Source organism: Somniosus microcephalus, chromosome 15, assembly GCF_052327205.1.
Source record: "Somniosus microcephalus isolate GS21.2 chromosome 15, FLI_Smic_1.0, whole genome shotgun sequence".
Lineage (NCBI taxonomy): Eukaryota > Metazoa > Chordata > Chondrichthyes > Squaliformes > Somniosidae > Somniosus > Somniosus microcephalus.
The window spans coordinates 41,032,629-41,053,861 of NC_141001.1; the positions used below are offsets into that span (position 1 = coordinate 41,032,629).

General features: G+C 46.1%; 1 protein-coding gene across 1 annotated transcript in view; it reads right to left on the reverse strand.

Annotated features, from left to right (window-relative positions):
* Window positions 1-21,233, reverse strand: part of ptpn5 (protein tyrosine phosphatase non-receptor type 5) — a 113,811-nt gene that overhangs the window by 69,179 nt on the left and 23,399 nt on the right. The window contains exon 3 of the mRNA XM_086007663.1: window positions 5,633-5,758. Coding sequence (XP_085863789.1) covers window positions 5,633-5,758 — 126 coding nt within the window. The remainder of the gene's footprint in view (window positions 1-5,632; window positions 5,759-21,233) is intronic.

The following is a 21,233-nucleotide window of genomic DNA, read 5'->3' on the forward strand; positions in this document are numbered from 1 at the left end:
GAAATGTGGTGCCCAGTATTGCCCACAATACACCAGCTGAGGCCTAACCAGTGATTTATAAAGTTCCAGCATGATCTCTTTGCTTTTTTATTCTATGCCTCTGTTTATAAACCCAAGTAACCTGTATGCTTTTTTAACCACCTTATCAACTTGCCCTGTCACCTTTAAGGATTTGTGTATATGGACACCAAGGTCTCTCTGTTCATCTACACTTTTCAAAATCATGCCATTTATAGTGTACTGTCTTTGGACTTATGTATCTTGTCCTCTCATTAATTCATTTTTCTCATCCAGTTCATGCAGCATTAGATGATCACCCAAAGGAATACCTATCCTGAACTTGCATTTATATAACACCTCTCACATCCTCAGGATATCCCAAAGCACTTCACAGACAATTAATTACTATTGGACTGGAGTCACTGCTCATTTTTAGGCAGGTGGAGTAGCCAATTTGCATATTAGCATGCGCCGCAAACAGCAATGAGATGACTGATCAGTTCATCTGTTTTTGGTGGTGATGATTGAGGGATAAATATTTGGACAAGATACCCGGAGAACTCCTCTGCTCTTTTTTTTTTACAGCCTGATCAACCTTAGGTGCTGTCTTTAATGTGAACCTGCACTCCTAAACCCCTCTGCTCCCACAGCACAGACATTGCTTCTATTCAGAATAGAATTACTGCTGTTATTTTTTTTTAACAACATGCATCACATCATACTGACATTGCATTTGTCTTAATTTTGTACCTTTAGATACTCAGGAATCATAGAAAACAAATTATTTGATATTGGTGGCTTCCGATTTGCTGAGAAAATGTCTATTTTCTAACAGTTTGTTTATTTGATAACTACTGTATAATGTGGCCAACCTGATGGCAAAAACATTATTTTTAATCCCACCTTGGCTGCCTCCCGTGTCTAACTGAGATTGAGATAGAGACGTGCTGGTGCACTTCAGGGAAAGTCAGACATACAGTACTGCCACCTCTCTCAGCATTCGAGCTAGCCAGATTTGTTACGGAAAGTCGAAGTGCCTTTTCCCCCACGACACATTCTTTCACTGCAGATAATTCACTGCCCTCCTCAAGGCTTCTGTGCAGCCTGGCGTAGGGACAGATATGGTTGTAATAATGAACCAGTTTACAACTGTCTGTTGGGTTTATTACAGCTGTGTGTTTAAAGGTTTCTATTCACAAATTAACATGGTCTATCGGGGGTTAAATTCACAGTGGAATTTGTACTGGAGTTAGTACAATTATTTTATTTTCCTATTTAAAATATCTAGGAACCTTCTAGGATCAATTAAGTTTGGCTAGAAAAGCAGAATTATGGGAAGCTACAAAATGCCCAAATTATTGTCTTTTTAAAAAAAACTAGAGACTTCTCTGGAACAGAACATGGGTGATCAGGGAGATTTAGTTAAGGTCAAACACAGGAGAATTAAAAAAGGAGAAAGGGGGAGCTGGGAAAAAAAAAAACCCATAAAGTGGTTAAGTTTGTTTAGTTTTTTTTTGTGGTGGCATCGTCAGTGATTTCTTTGAATGTAAGAAATATTAAAGGAGTTAGGGCTGTGACAAGCTTGGTTTCAGAAGATCTACAAGGGTTGATTGCTGCCAGTAAGTTAGTGGGTCTGTGCCTGGGAAGAGAATCTGAGGAAAAGGTACCGAACCAAGGCCAAATGACAATGTAACGCGCCCTTGAGATACAGATGGAACTGTGGAAACAAGAAGAAAGTGAGGAGCAGCCAGATTCTGCAGACAGTCCTCAGTTTTGATCAAATGACTCAAACTGTTCAATTAACCTTCCAGGTGATCAGAATCTTTTGAAGTCTGTTTTAAAAATTCTCGGCTGCTGCAAGCCTATTGGAACCATTTTAATGAGAAAAATAATGCAGAAGCATTGTGTGCCCTCTAGTTAAGTCTCTGTCATATTGACAGTAAAGGTAACAATACAGCTGCACAGCAAAGCAGTATGTGATTGATATCAAAGCGTGGTTGTAAAGATATTGCCTCGTCTTGACTTCAATGGAAATATAGAAACATAGAAGATAGGAGCAGGAGTAGGCCATTCGGCCCCTCGAGCCTGCTCCGCCATTCAATGAGATCATGGCTGATCATCCAATTTCAGTACCCTGTCCCTGCCTTCTCCCCATATCCCTTGATCCCTTTAGCCTTAAGAAATATATCCAACTCCTTCTTGAATATATTTAATGAATTGGCCTCCACTGCCTTCTGTGGTAGAGAATTCCACAGGTTCACCACTCTCTGGGTGAAGAAATTCCTCCTCATCTCTGTCCTAAATGGCTTACCCCTTATCCTTAGATTGTGACCCCTGGTTCTGGACTCCCCGGCCATCGGGAGCATCCTTCCTGCATCTAGTTTGTCCAGTCCTGTTAGAATTTTATAAGTTTCAATCAGATCCCCTCTCATTCTTCTAAACTCCAGCGAGTTTAAGCCCAATCGACCCAATCTCTCCTCATACATCATTCCTGCCATCCCAGGTATTAGTCTGGTGAATCTTCGCTGCACTCCCTCCATGGCAAGAACATCCTTCCTCAGATAAGTCGACCAAAACTGCACACAATACTCAAGGTGTGGTCTCACCAAGGCCCTGTAGAACTGCAGCAAGACATCCTTGTTCTTGTACTCGAACCCTCTCGCTGTGAAGGCCAACATACCATTTGCCTTCTTAACCGCCTGCTGCACCTGCATGCTTACCCGAAAATCAGGAGAGACGTATAACATGTGGGTGAATCGATATCGTCCATTTTACGCTATTGCACAAGGTTAAAATTACCCCCAATTTCTTAAGGTTTTCTTCAAGGGTGATTCTGAATATATTATCATTTTTTTCTTTGTAACCAGATAGTTCATATGCTAATACAGATACCTAGTATAGTTCATTTATTTCAGAATGTAAAAAACTAATATACCTTGTGTTAATCATTTTGCACAGGTTATTTGCCTGTGTTGTTTTAAATAAACTGTTGTCAAGGAAGTGTTCATTTAAAAAAAATCCACATTTAACTGCTACTATTTGTTCTGCACCATTTGAACTCGGGATTGTTGGGTGAAGTTGACTCTCGTTTTCTCCTCATTTCCCCCTTGCACCTCTTCCCTCCTCCTTGCACCTCTTCCTCAGCCCAGGCTAGTTTACAAATGCAGACATTTTTGAAGCTGTTCCCTTTGCTGACAGAGATGTCTCAAACAGTTAAAGCGCCAGATTATTGATGTTGCTTTGAAAATATTGAGAATCTATAAACACACAGCCGTAGGCAAAATGCTTTCCAGGAAATAGTCTAAGCTCTGGTGCACTCGGGCTATGTTTGTATTGTTACAAGGAGCAAAACGAGTCTTGTTACAAAGCAGGTACTAACCAACAGTAAATTAATGATAAGGTGAGACACACACGGAACAAAAGGAACCAGGAGAAAGGGAATTGGGCGAGGCAGGAAGAAACAGACAAACAGATGAAAGGTGCTTTTTATATTCTGGCAGTGCAGCCAATGGGAAATGTCCAGGTCTCTTTGTGTTGGCTGTATTCCAACACAAAACATCTCCCACTGTCGGTGAACTGCTAGTGTAGTATAGCTAACTGTGTTCGGAACTTCCCCTTGAACCCGGACTTTAATTCGTAATGTTGCGAGTCTACACGTGTGCTAACGGATTAAGGGAGCCGATTTCACAAAAGTAAAGAGGAAGCCAGTGTCCTGTATATCTAGTGATTTCATCAACTTGGTCTTTGCATTCCACAGCAGAACCCAGTGCCACTGATACCCGACTGTAAGTAAAAGGGAGAGTGTGATGCAGGGAGGGCATTCTCCCTCGATAGGAGAAAAACAGCTGGGCAATGTAGTCGCATTTCTAGAAAAATAAAATGTTAAAGGGTTACATACACAAAGGCTTGAAAATTCATGGATAAGGTGCCTGAACTTAAAGCTTTTGTGGTAGTATGGAACTGCAGTGTAGTAAGAATATCAGAAAAATAGCTTCCCCTGAAGATAACTATACAATGTACACGGGTATAGAATGTTTAAGAAAGATTGAGTGGATATGACGAGAGATAGTGTATCTTGGTATGTCAAGGACATCTAGGAGGTTAAAAAAGTTGACCCTATGAGAAGCGGAAAACAATATACCCCCTGTAACAAGTTTTCATATGACAAGAGCAAAGCTAAGACTAGGGGTGTGCTCCATACTACCCAGTTAGAATAAAAAGGAAGACTTTTCTATAAAGATATAAGAAGGATATGTCAAAACAGGAAGTTTACTAGAATAAGGGATTTCAACTAACCAAATATAAATTGGAAATGCCCAAGTGGTTTAGAGTCCAAGTAAGTAAATAGGGGAGGCCACAAAAGGCAGTGCACATCTTGATTAAGTAATGGTGAGTGACCTAGATAATTTCCAGGGAAGCCATAGTCCCCTCGAGAGATAGCAACTGCAGAATGATCAAGTTTAACATTATATTTGATTCAGAAATACCAAGACCAAGAGCCAGATATAGAATTGTATCCAGGGCAGACCCAAAATTTGTAACACTAGTTTACATTATGTGACTGAATCCAGGTTATTTGTATATAAGAAACAGTAGGAACACCACCACCAATTGCTAGGGCACTCCCCTTAATCCAGGTCCCAAATCCACTGTTCATCTCCCCAGCCCAACTTCACTCCCCTAACTAACTAGTACTGTACCTGCAGATTCTTCTTCAGCCAGTTTCTTATCTACCTCCAAGTTTATTCAAGATACCCACTGCATTATGTTTTTGAAGCAGTCTGTCATGTGCGACTTAAAGGCTTTTTGGAAGTTCAAATAAACAACATCATTGGGCTTTCCAATGTCTACTAGGGAAGTCAATTCTCAAAAGTTCAGGATGTTAGTGAGGCAGGATTTTTTCCTTTTAAAACTGTTGGCTGCCACTTGCTAGTTTATTTTCAGATAAGTTCTCCTCAATTTTGTTCCTAATAAGTGATTATATTATTTTGCCAGTTATTAATGTGAGTCTGTAGTTACCAGAATTTGTTTTGTCATCTCTTTTGAAAATAGGTACCAGGTTAGCGGCATATAGTTGCAGATGCAAAACACAACAGTCGGAAGTTCGAGTTGATTAAGGCTGGGACAGTCTGCAATTGTAAACAGATGCTGTGAGGCCCATTATTAAAAAGTAGACACGTGGAACAAAGACGAAAAACTCAGCAAGATGGTGATGACAGGCACAGAGAGGACTTTGAACACCGCACAGCAAGAAACCAAGAGAGAAAGTGGGAAAGATACATAGTCAGATGGCCTTTGTGTTACTTCAGATATATATATATAAGGTCATCTAGTATCCACTCTTAATGGTTGAGAGGCGATGACTTACTGAAGTTTCAAATTGTTACACATACAGAAACAAACTACTACAATATCCAGAAAGCATTTAGAGTCCTACACATCTCAGTACGTATAGTAGGGTATGCTTTGTGTCCAATTTATTTTGTGCAGTGTGTGTAATTAATAAGAAGGACACTGAACAAGTCAGGCTCAAACTGTAACATCATGTTATTCATATAGCTTCGACATTGACGGCTTCTATCAATACAAAGCTTGTACCGTCTGCTAACCACTGTGGTGGCATTTCTCTTACCTCTGTATCTGTTGAAATGACTGGGAAAGCAAGTGTAGGCATCAGCAGGTATTGCAAGAGGCTGAGGACTTTCTGTCCAGCGGCAACCACTCCATAACCCTGGCACAGATATCCAACCCAGAGGACCTATAGCACAATCAGAAAAACAATCACAGGCTGTCTATGTAGGGTAATGATGGTCGTGTGTAGTACAGAATCAAAGCGTATACAAATCATTCAAGGGACAGGATAATGACAACAGAAACCAAAAACAACACGTTAAAATTAACTTGATGAGTTTGTGTAGTCACAAGATAGCCCATCAATTTTATAATGTTCCAATAAACTCACCCTAATTGGTATCAAATTGACAGTTTTACTTAGATAGGTTATAGTATGCCTGGTGTGGAAAATGGAAAAAAGTCACACTGGCGCAGAAGGGGGCATTCTTCTGAGTTTGGGACTGAGGCATATTGTTCGGCAGAGTAGAGGAAGCTTCACTGTGTCTCATCAAGCATTCTAGGGTGGGTACAGCATGTGGTTTAAACTAGGATCGGAAAACTATAACATACTGTATCAAATTTATAGCTTAACTAGTTAAACTAATTAATATAACTACAAATAATCGTTGATTAAAGACTTTAACTAATTAAATAAATAAGATAAGTCTAGACTTATTTGGGAGGAGGCAGCGGACCTGGGCGAGACCAGAGCAGGAGCAGAGCAAGAGAGGCAGCAACTCAACAGAGGCAGAATCCAAAAGAGTGACGTCAGAGTATAAAAAGTGACGTCAGCACAAGGGAAGGAGCTGATTGGAGAGCAGCTGGTGAGTGTTTTTTTTAAGTTTTAAGTTTATTTCTGCTAAGTTAGTTCTTAGTCTATTAAATAGAGGCATGGTAGGACAGCTCAGTCCCGTGGCATGCACATCCTGTGCCATGTGGGAAGTCCTGGACGCTTTGCGTAGCCTGGATGACCACATGTGCAGGAAGTGTCACCAGCTACGGCAGCTCGAGACCCGTGTTTCAGAGCTTGAGTGGCGGCTGGAGTCACTGCGGTGCATCCGCGTGGCTGAGAGCTACATGGATAGCACATTTCTAGAGTTCGCCACCCCGCAGCTTAAGAGTATGCAGGCAGAGAGGGAAAGGGTGACTGCCAAACAGAGGAGGAGGACCAGGCAGGTAGTGCAGGAGTCCCCGGAGTGCATCGCGCTCTCCAACCAGTATTCTGTTCTGAGTACTAGTGAAGGCGATGGTTCCTCTGGGGAGTGCAGCCAGAGTCAAGGCCACAGCACCACGGGTGGCTCAGCTGCACAGGGGGGAGGAAAAAGAGTGGAAGAACAATAGTGGTGGGGGATTCGATAGGGGAGCAGACAGGCGTTTCTGCAGCCGCCGACGCGACTTCAGGATGGTATGATGCCTCCCTGGTGCCAGGGTCAAGGATGTCACTGAGCGGCTGCAGGACACTCTGTGGGGGGAGGGTGAACAGCCAGAGGTTGTTGTCCATATCGGTACCAATGACATAGGCAGAAAGAGGGATGAGGTCCTGCAGGCAGAGTTTAGGGAGCTAGGAGAGAGATTAAAAAGCAGAACCTCAAATTACGCCTGGTGCCACATGCTAGTGAGTACAGGAATAGGAGGATAGAACATATGAATGCGTGGCTGGAGAGATGGTGCAGGAGGGAGGGCTTTAGATTCCTGAGGCATTGGGACTGTTTCTGGGGAAGGTGGGACCTGTACAAACCGGACGGGTTACACCTCAACAGAGCCAGGACCAATATTCTCGCGCGGAGGTTTGCTAGTGCTGTTGGGGAGGGTTTAAACTAGCTTGGCAGGGGGTTGGGCACCAGCATATAGGAGTAGAAAAGAGGAATAAGTTGCATAAAAGAGTGAGTGTGTTGCATAGTACTAGAGAAGAAAGTAGTACTAGAGGCGGAAGTAGTACCATATTAGATAGGCTAAGAAATACTACAAAAATGTCAAAAATGGGTTTAGAATATATATACGTAAACGCACAAAGTGTGGTGAATAAGGTTGGTGAGCTACAAGCACAATTAGCCGTGTGGCAATATGATGTTGTGGCAATAAGGGAAACGTGGCTTAAAAACGGTGAGGACTGGGCATTTAATATTCAAGGGTACAAGGTGTTCAGAAAAGATAGGGAAGGAAAAAAGGGAGGTGGGGTGGCAGTGCTGATTAAGGAAGACATTGTAGTGTTGGAAAGGGAGGATGTTCTTGAGGGGACAAGGACAGAATCCATTTGGTTAGAGTTGAGGAGCGAAAAGGGTACGATCATGCTATTGGCGGTATTCTATAGACCAAATAGTGAGAGGTAGAGGAGCAAATCTGCAGGGAAATCGCAGAGATATGCAAGAGCTATAGAGTGGTGATATTGGGGGACTTTAATTTACCCAAATATTGATTGGGATAATGCTAGGGTAAAGGGAAAGGAGAGGGAGGAATTTCTGAAATGTGTTCAGGAGAATTTCCTTGACCAGTATGTTCTTGGCCCAACTAGAAAGGAGGCATTGCTGGATCTGGAGCTGGGGAATGAGGTGGGCCAGGTCGACCAAGTGTCTGTGGGAGAACACTTGGGTACAAGTGATCATCGTATCATAAGATTTAGATTAGCAATGGAGAGGAGCAAGGAACAATCTAGAGTGGAACTTATAAACTGGAATAGGGCTAACTTCAATGGGATGTGAAAGGATCTAGCCAGAGCAAAATGGAACCAAAGAGTGACAGGAAAAACTGTAATGGAACAATGTGTGATCTTTAAGGAGGAGATGTTCCAAGTACAGGCTAGGTACATTCCAACAAGAGGGAAGGGGAAGGTCTCCTTCGATGACAAGAGAGATAGAGAAGATGATGAAACAAAAAAAGAGGGTGTATGATGCATGTCAGATGAATTCTTCAAAGGAGAACCAGACCGAATACAATAAGTTGAGAGGGGAAGTGAAGTGAAGAGGAAAATATGACTGGAAAAGAGAGAATATGAGAGTAGAATGGCGGTTAACATAAAAGGGAACCTAAAAATATTCTACCAACATGTAAATGGTAAGCGGGTAGTAAGAGGCGGGGTGGGGCCTATTAGAGACAAAGAAGGTGATATATGCTTAGAGGCGCAGGCCAAGGCTAGAATACTGAATGAGTACTTTGTATCGGTGTTTACTAAGGAGGTGGATGCTGACAAAATATCAGTAGAAGTGGAAAAGGTAGAAGCAATGGAAGGGGTGAAAATTGATAGACAGGATGTACTAGAAAGGTTGGGTATGCTTAGAGTGGACAAGTTGCCTGGTCCAGATTGTAAAGTCCGCGCCTCAATAATACACGGACTTCGAGAGAACAGTTTAACAGGTATTTTACTTGGAACAGGAGGCAACGTCAGACTGAAAATACAGAAGCCTGCTAGGGCCTTTTATACAGGGGTGGTCTAAGACCAGTTATTCCCTTAAAGGTACATACACAACAATTCCTCCCCTTTTAGATAAACAGTACATAACATTCATTTAACAACTAAATAATAACTAATTACAATTACAATTTTCTCGGTACTATATACATCAACTGAAATATTCATTTATAAGTTCAGTCTTTGAGGAGGCTTCCTGATCCTGACTGGATAGCGCCTTTCTCGAGTATCCTGTTCTTGCGGTGGAGTCAATTCTGGCTCATTGTCATTGGTTGGTTCGTCAACTTCCAATACCCCTGCTTCTGAGGTAGGCGCAATCTGTACTTTGGGCTCATTACCAGGTGCACCTGCTTGTGGTATAGATTTGGCTTGTTCTTGTGACTCTAGAATCTGGTCAGCATGGCGTCTCACGATGCTCTCTCCAACGTCCACTGTGTACACTAGTGGTCCCTGCTGTGTGCATATCGTTCCAGGCTGCCATTTCTCTGTTCGGTAGTCACGGGCCAAGACTGGTTGCCCTATTTTGAAGCTCCTGGTTGGCCTTTCGTTTATGTGCTGGAACTGCTTATCCTCAACATCTCGTCTTATCACAGAATCACAGAAACCCCACAGTGCAGATAGAGGCCATTTCGGCCCATCGAGCCTGCACCGACACATATCCCACCCGATCCCCGTAACCCCTGCACCAACACATATCCCACCCTATCCCCGTAACCCCACGTATTTAATCCCCCTAACACTAAGGGTCAATTTATCATAGCCAATCAACCTAACCCGCACATCTTTGGACTGTGGGAGGAAACCGGAGCACCCGGAGGGAACCCACGCAAACACGGGGAGAATGTGCAAACTCCACACAGACAGTCACCCGAGGCCAGATTTGAACCCGGGTCCCTGGCACTGTGAGGCAACAGTGCTAACCACTATGCCACCATGCTGCCTGTTTGGTTTGAGCAAATCCAAGCGACATCTTAGTCTTCGGTTGAAAAACAGTACGGCTGGAGTTTGATTGGTTACTGCATGCGTCGCATTCCGGTAAGCAAACAAGAAATTATCCACCTTGTGTTGCAGTGGTATGTCGTCATTATACATTGCCTTTATGGTTTTTTTAAAGGTCTGAACAAACCTCTCAGCCAATCCATTTGTGGCTGGATGATATGGGGCAGATGTGTAATGTTTCACACTATTATTCTTCAGGAACCTCCGGAAATCCTCAGACACAAACTGTGGGCCATTGTCGGAGCAAATCTGTTCTGGCAACCCATTCCTGGCGAAGATGGTCCTTAGGACTGCAATAGTTTTCTCCGTGGTGGTGGAGGACATTTTAATGACCTCTGGCCATTTCGAATGGGCGTCCACAGCGATTAGAAACATTGGCCTAGAAATTCACTATGGCCCCGCCAGCTGGCTAGCGCCCAAAAGTTAGCGCTGGGCGGGGAGCCATTAGCGATTGTCAGATATTCAGTTTCTGCGCCCCAATTCGGAACCGGGCGCTATTCCAGGGTGTGCCCGCCTCCGCTTGGGGCGCTGAAGCTGAATTTCAGCGTTCTTGGCGCCGCTGCACCAGCCGCTGCGGAGCGGCAGGCTGCGGTACTGCAGGCCTCCTCCTTCTCTTAAGGGGGAGCTGCCTGCAACGGGGAGATCGCCGCTGGATAGTGCCGGCAAATGAGCCCGGCACCACGGAGAAGTGCCGGGTTCGCGGAAAGCAGCCGGCAATGCCGCGGGGGGGGTGGTGGTGGAGGAGTCCGGGGAAGGAGGTGTGGGCAGGCGGCCGCCGAAAAAGCGGCCGGCCGCACCTCCACCTTAAAGCGCCCCACTAAGGCTACAGTACGGCCCCGTTTTCTGGTCGCTGTTTGCGGCCGCTGCGGAGGAGGCGGCCGCAACTAAATATGGGGATCGGGCCGGTTTCGGGGCGGAACCGGGGCACTGCGCACACCGATGACGTCATCGGTGCCGGCGCAGCGCTAACGGCTACCGCCGCCAATACAGCTGCGCTGAGTATCAGCGCAAACTCCTTTTTGGCGCAGAAGCCCTCTTTAGGCAGTAACTGGCCGCAAAGCTGGCAGCGCCTTAATGAATTTCTAGGCCATTGAGTCCATAAATGGACCAGCAAAATCAATGTGTACCCGTTGCCATGGAGATGAGGGCCACTCCCATGGATGTAGCGGGGCCTGTGGTGGAGCGTTTTGGACCTTCTGGCATCCTGTGCATCTCTTGGTCATATCCTCGATTTCTTTATCGATTCCCGGCCACCACACAAACGCCCTGGCTAGGCTCTTCATTTTTACCCCTCCCAGATGACCCTCGTGAAACTCATTGAGCACTCTATCTCTCAACTTGGGTGGAATTACCACTCGGGATCCACACATCAAGGTTCCCCGGCACACTGACAGCTGTTCCCTCCTTGGCGAGAATGCTGGCAACAGTGAGTCGCCATATGCTGGCCATCCCTTCACCGTCAAATCATAGACCCGAGAGAGTGCCGGGTCATTTCGGGTTTCCTTCTCAATACTTGTGTTTGTAACAGGCAAACATTCGACTATGGTCGCATGGAATATCTCCACAGGGTCCACTGCAGGTGCTTCTTCCGCTGTAGGCAACGGTAGGCGCGACAGCCCATCAGCGTTTCCATGCTGTTTCGTACCTTTGTACTCTATGTCGTGCTGATGTGCCCCTAGAAAAAGTGACCATCTTTGCAGCCGTTGCGCCGTCATCACCGGAACGCCCTTCGTTGGGTTAAAAATTGAGACCAGGGGTTGATGATCAGTTAGTAGGGTGAATTTCTGCCCGTGCAGATAGTGATTGAACTTCTTCACCCCCCACACCAGGCTGAGGGCCTCCCTGTCAATCTGGGTGTAGTTACGCTCGGCTGAGGTCAGCGAGCGCGATGCAAAGGCTATTGGCCTCTCTGAACCGTCACGAAATTTGCGTGACAGCACCGCTCCAATGCCGTAAGGTGATGCATCACATGCCAACCGAATCGGTAGTGTTGGGTTGTAGTGGGCCAATACTTCTTTTGAAGTGATTAGGCATTTACATTCCTGAAAGGCACGCTTACACTCATCACTCCATTTCCATGTTACACCAGTTTGAAGCAGGGCATTCAGTGGGTGCAGAATTGTAGATAAATTCGGCAAGAACTTATGGTAGTAGTTCACCAACCCGAGGAACGATCTCAGTTGCGACACATTTTCCGGTGCCGGGGCCTTGACTACAGCCTCAATCTTATCCGGCGACTTATGTAACTCTTCCTCATCAATCATGTGGCCACAATACGAGATTTGTCTCCTGAAGAACTCGCATTTGGGGTGGTTGGCTCGTAGCCCATATTTCTGCAATCTCGTGAGCACCTGTTCCAGGTTGGCAAGGTGTTCATTGTCATTTTCGCCCATAATCAGGATGTCGTCCAAATAACACTGGGTCCCCGGGATCCCTTGCAGGACTTGTTCCATTGCCCTCTGCCAAATAGCCGGGGCCGATGCTACCCCGAATACCAGTCGATTGTACTGGTAAAGGCCTTTGTGAGTGTTAATCGTGAGGTATTTCCTGGATGCTTCTTCCACCTCCATTTGTAGATACGCTTGAGCCAGATCAATCTTTGTAAAACGTTTCCCTCCAGATAGTGAGGTGAAAATATCTTCTATCTGCGGAAGTGGACACTGTACTGTGTGCAGGACTGGGTTCACAGTCACCTTGAAGTCCCCACAGATGCGAACCTTCCTTGGCTCCCCAGGCGTGCTGCTCAATGCTTTCTTCATCACAGGAATGATGGGTGTGGCCCACTCGCTCCAGTCCACCTTAGACAGCACCCCCGAACGCTCCAGACTCTCCAGTTCAGCTTCAACGGCTGGGCGGATCGCGTATGGCACCGGTCTGGCCTTGAAAAATTTTGGGGTTGCGTTATCCTCAATCTTTATGGTTGCCTTTACTCCTTTTAGAGTCCCAAGTCCTTGTTGGAACACCTCTTCCGCGTCAGATAGAATTTGTGACAGACGTCCAGGTGCGACGTCATCATCCTTTTTATCAGTCACAGTTAGTGCCAGAATGGAATGCCAATCCAATTGTATTTTTCGGATCCATTCACGTCCCAATAATGGTGGTCCTCCATCTCGTAGTATATACATGTATAGTTTCTGTGTTTCCTTTCCGTTATATTCAACTGGCACCCTTATTTTTCCTCTGGGGTAGACCTTTTGCCCCGTGTATGTCTTCAATACAATGGACGTGTCCTGTAAGGGTATGTGTGAGAATAGCCGCTCATAGTCTCGTCGATTCATGACAGTTAGGGCTGATCCTGTGTCCAATTCCATCTTTACTGGGGACCCTGCTATCATGAGGGTGACCCAAATGGTTCGGTGATCTTCCTTTGCGATCACGTTGTGTAACTTTAAACAACTTAGTCCCCTGCTCCCAGAGTCCTTATCACTCTTCTGATCTTCTGAACTACTGTCTGTCAGTTTCTTTACTTTCCTGTACTGTTCCTTAGTAGTTCTTGTCGTGTCGGTTTTCTTTCCCGACCTGCAGACTCTTGCTATATGTCCCATTTTTCCGCATTGCCTGCATGTTTTGTCTTTAAGCCAGCAGTCCTTCTGCTCATGGGTTGTTCTGCCGCAGCGATAGCACTTTTCTGCTCCAGACGCCGTTTCGTTAGCGCTGTATTCTTGTGGTTTCTGTTGTATTTCCGCAGCTCCCCATGCTGCTGCTTCATAGGATACTGCCACGCTGAAAGCCTGTTCTAGCGTCAGGTCCTTTTTTGAAAGTAGTCGTTTCTGGGTTCCTTTACTCTGGAGCCCGCAGACAAACTCCTCCCGTAAGGTGTCTGCCAGTCCTGCTCCGAACTAGCAGTGCTTCAATAACTTGCGTAGTTCCGTCAGATAGTCAGCATTGCTCTCATCTTTGTGCTGGTTTCTTTTATGGAACTTGAATCTTTCTGCTATCAGCAGTGGTGTAGGGCTTAGGTGTTCCTGTAAGATATGAACAATCTCCTCAAAACTTTTCTCCATTGGTTTAGCTGGGGTAATTAAATTCCGCAATAGACCGTACGTACTCGCACCCATCAGACTTAATAATACCGACGCCCTCTTTCCATCGGCCACCTCATTTGCCTTGCAGTACACTTCAATTCTTTCCACATACGTGGTCCAGTCTTCTACCTCGTTGTCGAAAGCAGTGATACTGCCACTTTTCGGCATCTTGAGTGACTTAAAATGGCGCCTCCCACGCTTTTGCTTCTTCCCCAATGGAATAAAATGGCACCTCCCGTGCTTTTGCTTCTTCCCCAATGGGATAAAATGGCGCCTCCCGCGCTTTTGCTTCTTCCCCTTGCTGCCACGCTGCTCCTAGCGCTCTACGGGGTAATGGCGCCTCGCTTTCCTTCCCCCCGTTCAGTTGCTCTCCGCTGCCCTTTTCTTGAGCACCGACCCCGCCCTGTGCGTTCCACCCGCTCTCTTGTTTTCTTTTCCCGGCGACGCTGCGCGGCCCATTTTGTCGAGCCGCTCGATTGAGCTTGAGCCCGCCGCAGTCTGGAAGGGTCAGCGCACTACCTGCTACCAGCACGATTTGCTGGAACACCTTAACTGCACAGCTCTCCACAGTCTCTCCCGCAATTCCCCGAACACCGATGAATTCTTTGGGCGGTTGCCCTCGGTCGATGCCCGTTGCTCAGACTACAACCTTCCAGAACCCTCCTCTCAGGGCGAGATCCCCATGAGATGCCGTCACACTGCCGGTGAGTTCGTACTTACTCGTCGCCACTGTAAAGTCCGCGCCTCAATAATACACGGACTTCGGGAGAACAGTTTAACAGGTACTTTACTTGAACAGGAGGCAATGTCAGACTGAAAATACAGAAGCCTGCTAGGGCCTTTTATACAGGGGTGGTCACTGCCGGTACTGCAGTCTAAAACCAGTTATTCCCTTAAAGGTACATACACAACACAGATGGCTTGCATCCCAGGTTGCTAAGGGAATTGGGGGAAGAGATAGCGGAAGGGCTTGCCATAATTTTCCAATCCTCCCTTGATGTGGGGGAGGTGCCTGAGGATTGGAAAGTGCCAAATGTGACACCATTGTTCAAGAAAGGGTGTAAGGACAATCCTAGTAACTACAGGCCAGTCAGGACAATCCTAGTAAATGCAGGCCGGTCAGGACAATCCTAGTAACTACAGGCCGGTCAGTTTAACATCAGTGGTGGGTAAAGTTTTAGAAACAATAATCAAGTGGACGGGCAGTTGGAGAGGTTTAAGCTAATTAAGGGGAACCAACATGGATTTGTAAAAGGCAGATCATGTTTGACTAATTGAATCTTTTGATGAAGTAACAGAGAGGATTGGTGAAGGGAATGCAATGGATGTTGTCTACATGGATTTTCAGAAGGTGTTTGACAAAGTACCACATAGAAGGCTGGTTAACAAAATTGAGGCTCATGGAATAGGTGGGTCAGTGGTAGCTTGGATAAGGAATTGGCTTAAGGACAGAAAACTGAGTTGTGGTAAATGGCTGTTTTTCAGACTGGAGGATGGTAGACAGTGGTGGTCCCCAAGGGTTAGTGCTGTGACCACTGCTTTTTTTGATATGTATAAATGACCTGGATATTGGAATACAGAGTAAAATTTCTAAATTTGCCAATGACACCAAACTTGGGGATGTGGCAAACAGTGAGGATGATACCAATCGACTGCAACAGGACATAGAAAGGCTAGCAGAATGGGCAGACAAGTGGCAGATGGAATTTAATACAGAGAAGTGTGAGGTGATGCATTTTGGCAGAAGGAACAGGGAGAGGCAATATACACTTAATGGCACAGTTTTAAAGAGTGTGCAGGGACAGAGGGACCTGGGAGTTAATGTGCATAGCTCCCTGAAGGTGGCGGGACATATTGAGAGAGTGGTTAGCAAAGCACATGGGATCTTGGGCTTCATAAATAGAGGTATCGAGTACAAAAGTAGAGAAGTTATGCTGAACCTTTCTAAAGCGCTGGTTAGGCCACAACTGGAGTATTACGTCTAGTTTTGGTCACCACACTTTAGGAAGGATGTGAAGGCACTTGAGAGGGTGCAGAGGAGATTTACCAGAATCGTTCCGGGGATGGGGGATCTTAGCTACAAGGACAGGTTGGAGAAGCTGGATTTGTTTTCATTAGAGCAAAGGAGGTTGAGGGGTGATTTGATAGAGGTGTACAAGATTATGATGGGTTTGGATAGGCTAGACGGGGAAAGCCTGTTCCCACTGGTTGATGGTACAAGGACTAGGGGACACAGATTTAAGGTTTTGGGCAAGAGATACAGGGGGGATGCGAGGAAAAACTTTTTTACGCAGCAAATGGTGAGGACCTGGAATTCACTGCCGACGGAAGTGGCGGAAGCGGAGACACTCAGGCCGGGATCTTACCTTAAGAGGCGCGTCGGGGGCGGGACTGCTGTCTTTTGGGTTCAGTGAGGTGAGGAGGAGCCCACTATAAAAACCGGCGCGAGCACCGAGGCCTGACCTGTTCCAGGGAGCAGTGAGGCGAGGAGGAGCCCGGTATAAAAACCAGCGCGAGCACCGAGGCCCGATCAGTTCCAGGGAGCAGTGAGGCAAGGAGGAGCCCGGTATAAAAACCGGCGCGAGCACCGAGGCCCGACCAGTTCCAGGGAGCAGCGAGGAGGAGCCCGGTATAAAAACCGGTGCAAGCACCAAGGCCCGACCAGTTCCAGGGAGCAGCAAGGCTTACCAACTCAGCAGCGAGAAGAGAGGTAAAAAGTAATCAGAGTGTGATGTCACCAGGGAGCAGGTAAGTGATTGGTTGGTGAGTATTTCTCTTTTTTAAACTTTAACTCTGTGGTTTATAGTTGCTAAGGTCTTTTCTGGTGTAGTGGGGACAGTTGGTAAACCATACAAGCGCCTTCGAGTTTATCTTTAATTGATGATAGTGAATTAATTTAAATTAATTAAAGGGTAAGTCATGTCAGGACAGCCCAGCCCCGTGTTATGCTCCTCTTGCCCTATGTGGGAATTCAGGGATGCTGCCTGTGTCCCTGACGACAATGTGTGCCAGAAATGCATCCAGCTGCAGCTACTAGCAGACCGCATTGCGGCGCTGGAGCTGCGGATGGATGGGCTTTGGAGCATTCACGATGCCGAGAGGGTCGTGGATAACACGTTTAGTGAGGTGGTCACACCGCAGGTAAGGGCTGCACAGGCAGAAGGGAAATGGGTGACCATCAGGCAGAGCAGTAGAGGCAGGCAGGTTGTGCAGGGGACCCCTGTGGCCATCCCCCTCTCAAACAGGTATACCGATTTGGATACTGTTGAGGGGGATGACTTACCAGAGGAAGGCAGCAGCAGCCAACTTCCTGGCACCAGGGGTGCTTCTGCTGCTCAGGAAGGGAGGAAAAAGAGTGGGAGAGCAATAGTGGTAGGGGATTCTATCGTAAGGGGAACAGATAGGCGTTTCTGTGGCCGTAGACGTGACTCCAGGATGGTTTGTTGCCTCCCTGGTGCCAGGGTCAAGGATGTCACTGAACGGCTGCAGGGCATTCTGAAGGGGGAGGGTGAACAGTCAGAGGTCGTGGTTCACATTGGGACCAATGACATGGGTAGGAAGAGGGATGAGGTCCTGCAGCAAGAATTTAGGGAGCTAGGTAGCAGATTAAAGAGCAGGACCTCAAAGGTTGTAATCTCTGGATTACTCCCGGTGCCACGTGCTAGTGAGTGTAGGAATAGGAGGATAGAGCAGATGAATGCGTGGCTAAAGAGTTGGTGCAGGAGGGAGGGCTTTAGTTTCCTGGAGCACTGGGCCTGCTTCTGGGGAAGGTGGGACTTGTACAAGTCGGACGGGTTGCCCCTGAACCAGAGCGGGACAAATATCCTTGCGGGGAGGTTTACTAGCACTGTTCGGGGGGGTTTAAACTAAAATGGCAGGGGGTTGGGAACCTGAGCAGGGAGACAGAGGAAAGGGAAACAGGGATAAAAGCAAAAGATAGGAAGGAGAAAAACAAAAGTGGCAGTCAGAGAAATCAACGGTTTAAATCAAATGTGGCCACAGTAAATAATAATTCTGATAGGTCTAAGAGCGTTAAAAAAACAAGCCTGAAGGCTTTGTGTCTTAATGCGAGGAGCATTTGTAATAAGGTGGACGAATTGGCTGCGCAAATAGAGGTAAAGGAATATGATTTGGTTGGGATTACGGAAACGTGGCTCAAGGATGACCAAGACTGGGAACTCAACATCCAGGGGTATTCGATATTCAGGAAAGATAGGCAAAAAGGAAAGGGAGGTGGGGTAGCATTACTGGTTAAAGAAGGGATTAATACAATTGTATTGAAGGATATTAGCTCTGATGATGTGGAATCTGTATGGGTACAATTGAGAAATACTAAGGGGAAAAAAACATTAGTGGCAGTGGTATATAGACCTCCCAACAGTAAGGCGGAGGTTGGGGATGGCATGAAAAGGGAAATTAAAGAAGCGTGCAATAAGGGCACAGCAGTCATCATGGGTGACTTTAATCTACATATAGATTGGGCCAACCAAATTAGTAACAATACTGTGGAGGAGGAATTCCTGGAGTGTTTACGGGATGGTTTCCTGGACCAATATGTCAAGGAACCAACCAGAGATCATGCCATCTTAGACTTGGTATTATGTAACGAGAAAGGATTAATTAGCAAACTTGTTGTACGAGGCCCCTTGGGTCGGAGCGATCATAATATGATTGAATTCTTCATTAAGACGGACAATGAAGTAGTTGACTCAGAGACTAGGGTCCTCAGTTTAAATAAAGGAAACTACGATGGTCTGAGGAGCGAGTTGGGTAGGATTGATTGGGGAATGGCACTCAAAGGGTTGACGGTGGATAGGCAATGGCAAACATTCAAAGACCGAATGGATGAGCTACAGAATTTGTTCATCCCAGTTTGGCATAAAAATAAAACAAAAAAGGTGACTCAACCGTGGCTAACAAGGGAAATTAGGGATAGCATAAGATCCAAGGAGACGACATATAAATTGGCCAGAAAAAGCAATAATCCTGAGGATTGGGAGCAGTTTAGGATTCAACAAAGGAGGACAAAGGGATTAATTAAGAAAGGGAAAATAGAATATGAGAGTAAGCTTGCAGGGAACATAAAAACTGACTGTAAAAGCTTTTATAGATATGTGAAGAGAAAAAGATTGGTGAAGTCAAGCGTAGGTCCCTTGCAGTCAGAATCAGGGGAATTTATAATGGGAAACAAAGAAATGGCAGTCCAACTAAATTCATACTTAGTTCTGTCTTCACAAAGGAGGACACAAATAACCTCCCAGAGATGCCGGGGAACATAGGGTCTGATGAAAGGGTGGAACTGAAAGAAATCAGTATTTGTAGGGAAATGGTGTTAGGAAAATTGATGGGACTGAAGGCCGATAAATCCCCAGGGCCTGATAATCTACATCCCAGGGTACTTAAGGAAGTGGCCCTAGAAATAGTAGATGCATTGCTGGTCATCTTCCAGAACTCGATAGACTCTGGAACAGTACCCATGGATTGGAGGGTAGCTAATGTTACCCCACTATTCATAAAAGGTGGTAGAGAAAAAGCGGGGAATTATAGACCGGTAAGCCTGACATCGGTAGTGGGGAAAATGCTAGAGTCTATTATAAAAGATGTAATAGCAGAGCGCTTGGAAAGCAGTGACAGGATCGGACAAAGTCAACATGGATTTACAAAAGGTAAATCATGCTTGACTAATCTACTGGAATTTTTTGAGGATGTAACTGGTAAAATAGATAAGGGAGAACCAGTGGATGTGGTGTATTTGGACTTTCAGAAGGCTTTCGATAAGGTCCCACATAAGAGATTAGTGTGCAAAATTAAGGCACATGGGATTGGGGGCAAGGTATTGACTTGGATAGAGAACTGGTTGGCGGACAGAAAGCAAAGAGTTGGAATAAACGGGTCGTTTTCCGAGTGGCAGGCAGTGACTAGTGGGGTACCGCAAGGATCGGTCCTAGGACCCCAGCTGTTCACAATATATATTAATGATCTGGAGGAGGGAATTGGATGTAATATCTCCAAATTTGCAGACGACACAAAGCTGGGTGGGAGGGTAAGCTGTGAGGAGGATGTCGTGAAACTCCAGTACGATTTGGACAGGTTGGGTGATTGGGCAGAAACATGGCAAATGCACTATAATGTGGATAAATGTGAGGTTATCCACTTTGGTGGCAAAAACAGGAAGGCAGATTATTATTTGAATGGCAATAGATTGGGAGAAGGGGAAGTGCAAAGAGACCTGGGTGTTCTTGTGCACCAGTCGCTGAAGGTAAGCATGCAGGTGCAGCAGGCGGTTAAGAAGGCAAATGGTATGTTGGCCTTCATAGCAAGAGGGTTCGAGTACAGGAACAAGGATGTCTTGCTACAGTTGTACAGGGCCTTGGTGAGACTGCACCTTGAGTATTGTGTGCAGTTTTGGTCGCCTTACCTGAGGAAGGACATTCTTGCCATGGAAGGAGTGCAGCGAAGATTCACCAGGCTGATACCTGGGATGGCAGGAATGACGTATGAGGAGAGATTGTGTCGATTCGGCTTATACTCACTGGAGTTTAGAAGATTGAGAGGGGATCTCATCGAAACCCATAAAATTCTGTCAGGCCTGGACAGACTAGATGCAGGAAGGATGTTTCTGATGGCCGGGGAGTCCAGAACCAGGGGTCATGGTCTAAGGATAAGGGGTAAGTCATTTAGGACTGAAATGAGGAGGAATTTCTTCACCCAGAGAGTGGTGAACCTGTGGAATTCTCTGCCACAGAGGGCGGTGGAGGCCAGTTCATTAAATATATTCACGAAAGAGTTGGATATATTTCTTTAGGCTAAAGGGATCAAGGGATATGGGGAGAAGGCAGGGACAGGGTACTGAATTTGGATGATCAGCCATGATCTCATTGAATGGCAGAGCAGGCTCGAAGGGCCGAATGGCCTACTCCTGCTTCTATGTTTCTATGTTAGTCCCGCCCCCAATGACGTCCGACGCACAGACGCTATTTTGCGTCAATTGGCCATTTTAAGCTCATCTTGCGGGCTTCGCAGCCAATTAAGAGAAAGCCGATGTCAGATGATGCGTCATCTGCCGGTTTTCTTAAATGGGCCACCACCATTTCTTTCTGACAGATGGTTTTTTCAGTGTTTGACAGCGTTGTGGTGCTGCAAACACTGACAATCACTGTACAAAGGTGAGCCCTTGCACCCAGGCTCTC